The following is a 9314-nucleotide window of genomic DNA, read 5'->3' as shown; positions in this document are numbered from 1 at the left end:
ATCCATGGTAGCCTCCGTGCAATCAGCTTGTAACTGAGAACGTTACGACAAGAGCGCACCTCCAGTTTGCAACTACAATCCGCTACTTCAGCCTGTGCTCTTTGGAAATTTTTGAAAGAAAGAAAAAATAAAAAGAGAAGAAACGAAGCAATACACCGTTCTTCTTACGCACCCCGAAAATCTCTATGCCTGCATAATTTTAACGATATATATTCACGGCAGATAAACTCCCTTATTCGCGCGCGTGTTTGCACGCGAATTACCATGGTATCGTCGACCGCTCAACTGCCGACGTTCGTCTCTGTGATCATTTGCTGGTAACTGTTCCCGAAACTGTACCTGCCTATGCTTTAAATCGCGTCACCTCTTCTCCTGAACGCGCGAAAGGAGGAGGTTTCTTTCCTTTCACGTGTATAGGTCTGTTCGTTTTCGCTGAACTAATGCAATAAGTATATGTTTTCCCACTTCAACTTATTGCACTAGTTCAACGGTGTAGAGAAAACGAACAGACCTTATGTTAACCTTACCTAAGAGACGCAAAGATGCAAAAACAACGCAACATCTCCGCGAGCGAAAGCAATTTGTTGAGGCGAATTTCAGTTTTGTTTAAGTTACGTTGAAGCGTAATTAATATGTAGTTCGTAAGCGGATAGTTTGGTCCTTGAGAATATGGCGTTTTTTCAATTGATCCTGAAAGCTAGGAAACTCGAAAAGAATAGATTGATATATGAAGATGAGAAATTGAAATCGATCGAGATCTTCAGAGGTGGCAAGCCGCCTGTCACCTTGAAACAACATCTCCGACGAAAGAGATTAAAGTGAGCCTGCCGTTAATTTTTCACAATTGTCATCGAATCGATATTTACTTTTTGCAATTCTGACGTCGAGATTACATCTCTCGAGAAACTTTCTCTTCATTCTCTTTCCAAGAATACCTATAATCTCTCGCTAAAGCTCTGTTACAATTCTTCTCCAATCTCTCGCCATTTAACAATCAGTGTTCTGCACGCATTATCTCAACTCATTCACGCTCTTTCGCCGTTATCTTTATCCGCAATTTCACAGATACAAAAAGAAGATTGAACATTTTTGGAGCAGAATCATCTCCTCCATAAAGTATACTTGGGTGTACAAAAAGGCAAGGCTGATTCGTACCGACGGTTCGCTCGAGAATTACATTTTGAAGAGTGCTTTCGGGTTTTTGAGCGGTATATTTCTCACATATATATTTTTTATATTTTTTGTATTTCAACTGAACTTTACTCTCACGTCCGCCACAATGTTTTGCTCGGTCCTTGGAATGATTCTCACGCTTGGATTGGCATTTTCTTATCGCGTAAGGTAATATCTCGCGAATTTCTGCGACAACATACGACGCGAATCGTCGTTGGCAATTCGAATATCTCCGCTCCAATGGAGGAGTAACGAAAATATTTGTACACAATACAACCGTCATATTTCTCGTCTGCAGATGCGTCGTCTTTCTATTACTGCCACAGTTCTTTTCCAAACGTGGCAGACAAGCCTTGCTGGCTTATGCTTTTATTTTAACGCTCACCGGACCGGCGAAGAATACCTTGCACAACATAAGTGTTCTGTCGGAATCTTTGGCTTGCGGACAGGTGAGTTTTCGCGGATGGATTCGCATATTCGATGTGAGATATACAGGCGTCGGTGGATCTCCGAATCATCGTTAGCTCCACCGCCGCAAAATCTTGCTTGTATAAGTGCCTTTCGATATCTACATTTATTTTAATCTGTCGCGTTTACTGACGCTCGTATGCAGGAGCAATTGAAGCAAGCCGTAAAGAGCGTAGTCGACTTGATAAAACAGCCATTCTACGCTCTGAGAGACGCGATATCGAAAGTGATAAAGACGGTAAAGGTGGTCGTGAAGAAGATTAAGCGGACTCTCCTGGCTATCAAACGACTCGTGTTCAGTATATGTGAGTGCAACAACAACTATTAAATGTGCAAATCGGTACCCTTACTCGTTTCTATAATGAGCATTTTACATCTAAATTATTATACAAAATATTTTCCCGGTCAGTTGTGGCTCAAAAGAGCTGTGTTTACAAAACACCACGTAGAAATGACCAATAATAACTTTAGCAGCACCGTTGCCGGTTCATATTTGGTGCTCTGTTTTGCATTTTAAAAAATGTTGCTGAACCACATGTGTTCGGCGCAAAAAATGATATCAGCGATTTCGAGAAGATTTTGAGAAGACTTGCTCCACGACAACACACCACCTGGCAAGAGGAATAAAAGATGCTATTTTTAATATGAGCTTGGAAGTTACATCCGGTTTATAAACTTCAGACTTTGGACATTTTTACTTGTTTCGGTCGTTGTAACATTATTTCATCGGCAAACATTTTAAAACTATAGAAGACGTTCGGAAATCTATCAATGACTTTATTGACAGCTGCGAAAACCATTGATAATAACGGAAATTATTTCGATAATTATACACCATTAATAAATAAATCTTGATGTTTGGTAGCACTACGAATTAATTTATACACCTAATAGATATCTCTCGTGTTTACGAACGATTATCGACTCTCTGTTTTCCGAATTTTTCCGCAGTGAGAGTGATCATGTCGGTTTTCCAATGGCTCGGCAGTATCGTGAATATTTGCAACAAGAAACTTGGCACGCCGTTCGACAGGTGTCAGAGAGTCTTCGAAGGTGCAGTAGCCGATTGCAAGGCGAAACTTGGCCCTTTCTTCGGTGGGATCTGCAATTTGGCGTATATCGTTGGTGCCTTGTGTTATATAGTGAAGCCTCTGGACCTGATCTGTATGATGGTGTCTTACATAGCCGATACTATAGTCGACGCTGTGCGCAAAAGTACGTTATACACGCTCATATAGTGTGCTTTGAAAAATATCGCGAATAATATATTCGACAAATTTTTACTCACCTCTCTCTCTCTCGCGCGTGCGCGCAGAAATCAAGAGGTTTACTCTCCATGTAAGAGCGATGTTCTATGTCAAAGTGAAATTTTCGCACTCTTTCCACTTGGAAACGAACCAAAGTAAAACCATCGAAGATATATCGACCGATATAATCAGTGAGGTTCGATCAAGAACCGACAAGTTTTTAGCCGTTTTTGATTGGATGAGTCTCTTCACGACATTTTTTATTTTACTCATGTTGCTAAGGTAAAATCCCGCTCCACCAATCCCTTCGACAACGCACGACTATAGACAGCGTGTATTGGGCAAAATTGAAACATTCCGCAGGATCATACGTTATCGATACAAGTGGCTAACGAGCGAACGATTCGACAATCGATACTTGACCGATGATTTGCGCACTATCGATTTAATAAGGACGCGTCAGGACAAGGAAACTGTCCTACCGTTAAACGCTCGCGAGAGAAATCAATACATTACACTGACGTCCGTCGCATTGATCAAAGTGGAAAAGGTAAAACTCGTCAAATCAGCCGTCTTTTTGGGTTTGGCGACTTTGAAAATTTGCATGTATATAATGGCAGACTATAGTCTTTATTGGATTCTCAACACCATCAGGCGTCACGGACGGATCGAAACAAAGGTATTCTAGATATTACTTTATAAACGAAGTGATTCTGTTTTGATGATTTTTCTTCAAGTTTTCATTCGTTGCGAAAAATTCGCGAATGATTGTCCGAAGATTTTCGCCATTTACTTTCTATATTAGACGTGGCGTAACAAAAAATAATTTCTAAATAAATGATATTGGTATTACTGAAGAAGAGAGAGAGAGAGAGAGAGAGAGAGAGAGCTAACACTAGAACAAGGGGAAGTAAGGAAAAGTAAAGTCAAGTTTGGCGTGAGAAAAGCGGCAGTCGGAAATATCGACTGTCGGGCCGCGAGCGAGAGAGTAGTCGGATATATTTCGACGTAGAATAATCACGATAAGAAAAAGTATCGCGCGATGACGGCAGAACGTATATCGATCTCTAGGTCCAACGACCCAATTCCGTGGGCGTCTACGTGTCTGGCAACGGCTATCTCGCCGATCTTTACAAGAGTATTGTAAGAGCCTTTGCACCGCGTATCAAGGATACAGAGATCGACGCGACACCCTGTCTGCCAGATCCCATACCACCCGATCTAGACAGGTATACGCAGATTGCGACGCTGATTGTTCTCTGTTGGATCATGGCGGTATTCGAACCTTACGGATTGAGACTGCGGCATGTTGTCATGTGCAAATATCATCCGGATAGAGCCAAGCAAAGAGCCGCTTGGCTGTATAATCATATTATTAGGTATCGCATCATCGATCGGATAACGACGAGCGGCTGACACACACACACACATACACACGCGCACGACACGGCCGTCGAATAGGCGGATAAATAGCTCTTCTCTCCAATTTGACGCGTTCGATTTTTGGTAAAGCACATTTCCTACGTGCAAATCGTATCTAGACTCGTTCGAACTCGTGTAGATCGAGAGCAAGTTTCCTCAAGTTTGCGCGGCGCCAATTGCGCCGCAAGTTCGGCATGACCGACCAGAGAATCGAGAAGGTCACGTTTCGAGAGCGATGCCTGGCGATGTGCCCGATCTTGAACAAGTTGTTCCCTCAGAGGCAGAACATGTGTCTGCTATGTGGTGCTGTGGAACGCTCCGAACCGCATATTAAATGCTCTACGCCCGGCTGCGTCGGTCTCTTTTGCACACGGTGCTTCGTAGATTTGCAGAATTTTTGCACGATTTGTCGGTCGCCCATCGAATACGGCGATTTGTCGGACATCAGCGAGGAAAGGTAAATTTTGATAATTACGAGTTGAATTATTCTGAGAGTGAAAATATTGAGACCATTTGCGCAGAAAATATTACTTACGAATAACAGAGATTCATCGGACGATCCAACGATTATGAAGAAAGAATTGGCACCAAGAGTCAAGCAAGAGGAACTAGCTGCAGAAATATCATTGGTAAAAGGTGAGGAGCCAGCTGTGGAACGATTATCCGGAGAGGACGAGAAGGAAAAAGACAAGAGTATAGACGTGGAAAAAAAAGATCAAGTCGTGCAGAGGGACGATGACGTCGAGGATAGCAGTAGTTCGCTTTATAGTTACAGTACGTACGACGCGGTGTCTCTATCTAAATGTCGGTTTGTGCCAATCGAATTTCCAAAGCGTCATTTACCTCAGAAATTGTTCACGAGGTTTGCTGACGAGAGTAATTATCGATATTCTCTTACGTGAGAGCAGCTTATCAAGACGAATCGCCGCGAAAGATTCGAGTCGAGTGTCAATGTAAAGCATCCTTCAGAGACATCGAAGCACAAAAGATACGAGAAGATGTCACTATACAGGTGAGATTTTTCCATCGACATTGTCTTTAACTGCTGCAAGTGTGCACGTCGGTCGCTATAAATTAATAAGGAAAGAAACAAACGATCGAAGTACTTGAATTCAAACTTGAATATCACTGATGCTAATGAGGGAGACTTGATGTCCTCGATCATACAATCTCCAACCAATCGATAATCACAGCGGTAAACGTTCAATACAGATTTTCAACGACTCAATGACGAAAGAGACTTTGAGTAGCGAGGATTCAACGTCCTGTTTCATGGTGAAAGCTCGTAGGAAGTCGCTTGCGAAGAGGAAATCTTGTTCGGATCATTTCAGCTCGTCTACGTCGATAGCGAATACCGAATCCTGGCCGACGGAGGAAGTGGATGAAAGGGTTCATATCGAGGTGGATGATAGTTCGGAGGAATTACTCTTAAAAGATGGCATTGTCCGAGGGAAGAGACCAAGTCGCGTAAGAAAAGTCTTTGCTGCGTTCGTGAAGATTCCTTGGCTCGGGAGGAAATCGGTACGCGGGCAAGCGCGGACATTCTCTCTCACTTCGATGATACATACCTGTACATTGAACTTTTAATCAATTATTTGCGCGCTCTCTGGTCGCGCGTTCATGCATAGTTTTTCTTCCTTTTTGTAAGATCGATCGAAATAACGAGAACGCAGAATGGCGAGCGAGAAAATCGCCTGCCATCGACAAAGTAGTCGGGGCGAGAGATCGATCCATCTCGTCTGGTCGAACGTACAGACGAATCTGCATTAAAAAGGACACAAAGCGTGACGATTCTTCCACTACGTCTTCCTCCGACAAAGAGAGCGAACAGAGCGCGCTCTTAAAGGCGCACGATCGGCAAGTAGATCGTTTGCAAATTTCAGATCGGGACGATTTTCAAGATAATATTTACAGCAGAAATTATGATTCGCATCGTGCACGACGTAGAACGATTTGTCGCCGATCGGATCTTCATGCGAGAATCGACGATGTGAAATATCCTTACGAGAAGAAACTAACAACGAAACAATCACCAAGGTAAGATAAAGGTATTCCTGATAATGTATGTCAAAAGAAATGTCAAGGAACGAAAGAAATGTGCGCACGTATATGTGCGATTATTGTGTGACACAATTATTGGGTTTATGCATAATTCCGTAGCAAAAATTGAGTAAATTTCAAACGCAAAATATTTTGCAAAAAAAGCGATTTTAATCAACTAAATATGTTCCATTCTGTTCAATGACTTTCTGCCATCTCTCCTCGAGCTTCATTATCCCTTTTTCATAGAAGTCCTGAGATTTTTGGGCAAAGAAGTCATCCAAGTGTTTTTTGAGAACGTCCAGGGAACTGAAGGTTTTGTTATTCAAATTGTTCTGTAGCGCCTGGAACAAGTGATAGTCGGAAGATGCAAGGTTCGGACTATACGGTGGGTGCGCCAAAACATATCAGCCGCAATAACTTTTGCCGGGTCATCAGAGAAACGTGTGGTCTTAGTGGAACACAACGCCCTTTCTGTGCGCCAATTCGCTTCTGATGGATTGCTCGCTTTAATTTGGCCAGTTGTGAGCAGTACTTGGTCGAATCAATCGTTTTGTTGGGTGGCAGCAGCTTATAATAGACGATTCCTTTCCAATCCCACCAGATACTAAGCATGACTTTCTTCGGGTGTAATCCAGCAACCGTTTGAGCAGCCTCCTCGCGCTTCGACCTTTTTCGATTGACATTGTAGACAATCCACTGATCATCCGCTTTAAAACTGGTCCGTTTTGATGGCGTTTGAGCAGCGAATTGCAAGCTGAAATTCGGTCCATTACATTCTTTTTGCTCGGTTTGTGTGGCATCCAAACATCAAGTGTTGTCTGCCATTCCAAGCTTCCGTAAATGTCTCGAAACAGTTGATTGTTGAGGTTATGTCCGGTCTTCGTAGTCGTCAAATGCCGGTCGGAGTCGATTAAAGTCTTGATTTGATCGACATCAGTAGTGACTGGCTGGCCGGAACGAGGAGCATCTTAGAGATCAAAATCTCCGCAACGAAATTTCGCAAACCACTTCCGATACCACTTTCGTTTACGGCATTCTCTCCGTACATATCTTTTTGTGAGTTTACCTTTTCGGAAATAAAAAAGCGAAAGGCACCGAAAATTCACGTTTTTTCCTTCCATGTTTAAAATATAATTAAACTTCGTATATGTCACGGATCTCGATGAGTACTTTCTTAAAATGGCACAAATTTCAGCTTTCACTTAATGTACGATACTTCATATATTTGACATATGTGCGAGCGGAAAAACAACTGCGAACGACATCTGTCGGAATTGTGCATAGACTCGATATTTTATTTACTCAAGTGCTTCTGTTACAGATATTTGCAGTCGAAAGATACAGTGTATTTCGAAGTGGACGAGATCAGAGACTCGATGCGGACATGCGTTCGCGCAGAAGAGCGTAACGACGCTTCATCGGACATTGCTGCTCCAATATTTTGCGACGACGAGGCAACGTTAGTTAAAGAAACAGCGATACTGCGGAAAGAAGAAACGAGACTCGTGTTCGAGGAGAGCGTCACGCTCATCGCGTTAAGTGAATATTATCACATTCGGAATAATAATCGCCGATGGCGATTTCAAATTTACAAACGAGGTCTGGTCTCGTTGTCTTCGGTTTTTTAAAGAGTTTCAACAAACCATCAAATACCATAACTATTCATTTCATTCGAATATTCCACGCAACGAGTAAACATTTGACGCGCTCTTTACAGATGTCGCGGAGAAAGCAATACGTATGAAATCCAAGTTTCGTGTAGTGTTTCAAGTGATGTTTGTTCATCGCGGCCTACGAAAACGAGGTACTCGATGCAGAACGCACGCTTTCCGATAAAGGATAGGAAATATATTACCATTATTGTAGTCCACCGCGGAGGAAGTTGCGGCAAACAGGAAGGAGAAAATATGACACGGCTGCTCGGAAGAGACCGGAAATACCTATGCTGAAGAAATATCTACCTGCGTATCAAAGGCCAGAGTTAATGGAAGAGCTGAAGGAGCATGACAGAATGAAATTGATTCGAGAACGTGAGGCTAGAAGGTGGACAGCTCTGAGCGTTCTTCGAGATACCTCTCCTCGGTTTAGCGCCGAATCGAGAGATCGAACAACCAGCGATACTTTGGTAAGGCATTTTTTTGCTATCATATTATCTAAAAGATGAACGATCGTTGAGAATTAATAAAATCTTTTTAATAGACTCTTCTTGGATTGACCGCGTGCGTGATTGAACGACAGGTGAATGACAATACGTTTTTGACTCTTTCCTTACTTTTTGTCACAAGGTCTCTGCAATGAGGTTAACCGAGGGAGCTAGTGTCCATGCACTCCCGTATCAAGATACGCAAACTTTTAAGGATGTACTACGTGAATTTCGAGACAAGATGACGGAAGCTCCTGAAAGACCTCTAATATCGTTATCTCGGCGCAAAGACTTGAAACAATTATTTCCTTCCGAAAGTGAAGGTTGTAGAAGAGTTGCAACAACGATGTCAAAGATTGATAAAGTTGTTAATAGGCTAGAGGTGAATCAATTTTTAATCAATTACGAACTCGCGAGAAATTTAACAGGGATTGATTCACAAGTTGAAAGAAATGTGCGCAAATTATACTTTTATATAATCATTACTTAAATATCGGAATACCGAATTAATCCGATACATTGGCAACTAACGTATAGAAGTTAAAGTGAATCACTCTTTACGTTCCGCCTTTCCACACCGTTTGTTAACATGTAATTAATATTATAATATTTATCTTCAGCCAACGTATAACCAGTACAAGGAAATATGCGATACAAGTTATCAGAAAGGACAAAGATTTCAAGGCGAATCGTTCAGTGAAACGGCTTCGTTTTCTAGTTACTTTTGCGAGAATTATCGATCTGGTGATTCAACTTCGGCCGATGAAAGCGCAAATAATATTATTCCATGATAAAAAGGGTGTATAACAAGGGGACGT

General features: G+C 42.1%; 1 protein-coding gene across 1 annotated transcript; it reads left to right on the top strand.

Moving 5' to 3' along the window:
- The first annotated feature begins 669 nt into the window (after window positions 1–669).
- Window positions 670–6304, top strand: LOC106752263 (DC-STAMP domain-containing protein 2-like). The gene is made up of 13 exons (XM_014633833.1): window positions 670–818; window positions 1066–1341; window positions 1472–1622; window positions 1787–1946; window positions 2593–2856; window positions 2957–3170; window positions 3252–3567; window positions 3960–4267; window positions 4450–4767; window positions 4855–5084; window positions 5219–5322; window positions 5523–5831; window positions 6194–6304. Exons 1-13 carry the CDS (start codon window positions 670–672, stop codon window positions 6302–6304), a joined length of 2910 nt encoding a protein of 969 aa, XP_014489319.1.
- The last annotated feature ends 3010 nt before the right edge of the window (window positions 6305–9314 follow it).

The sequence above is a fragment of the Dinoponera quadriceps genome, unplaced genomic scaffold (genome assembly GCF_001313825.1).
Source record: "Dinoponera quadriceps isolate SergipeBrazil2010 unplaced genomic scaffold, ASM131382v1 scaffold248, whole genome shotgun sequence".
Lineage (NCBI taxonomy): Eukaryota > Metazoa > Arthropoda > Insecta > Hymenoptera > Formicidae > Dinoponera > Dinoponera quadriceps.
This window is presented reverse-complemented; position numbering and strand designations above follow the sequence as displayed.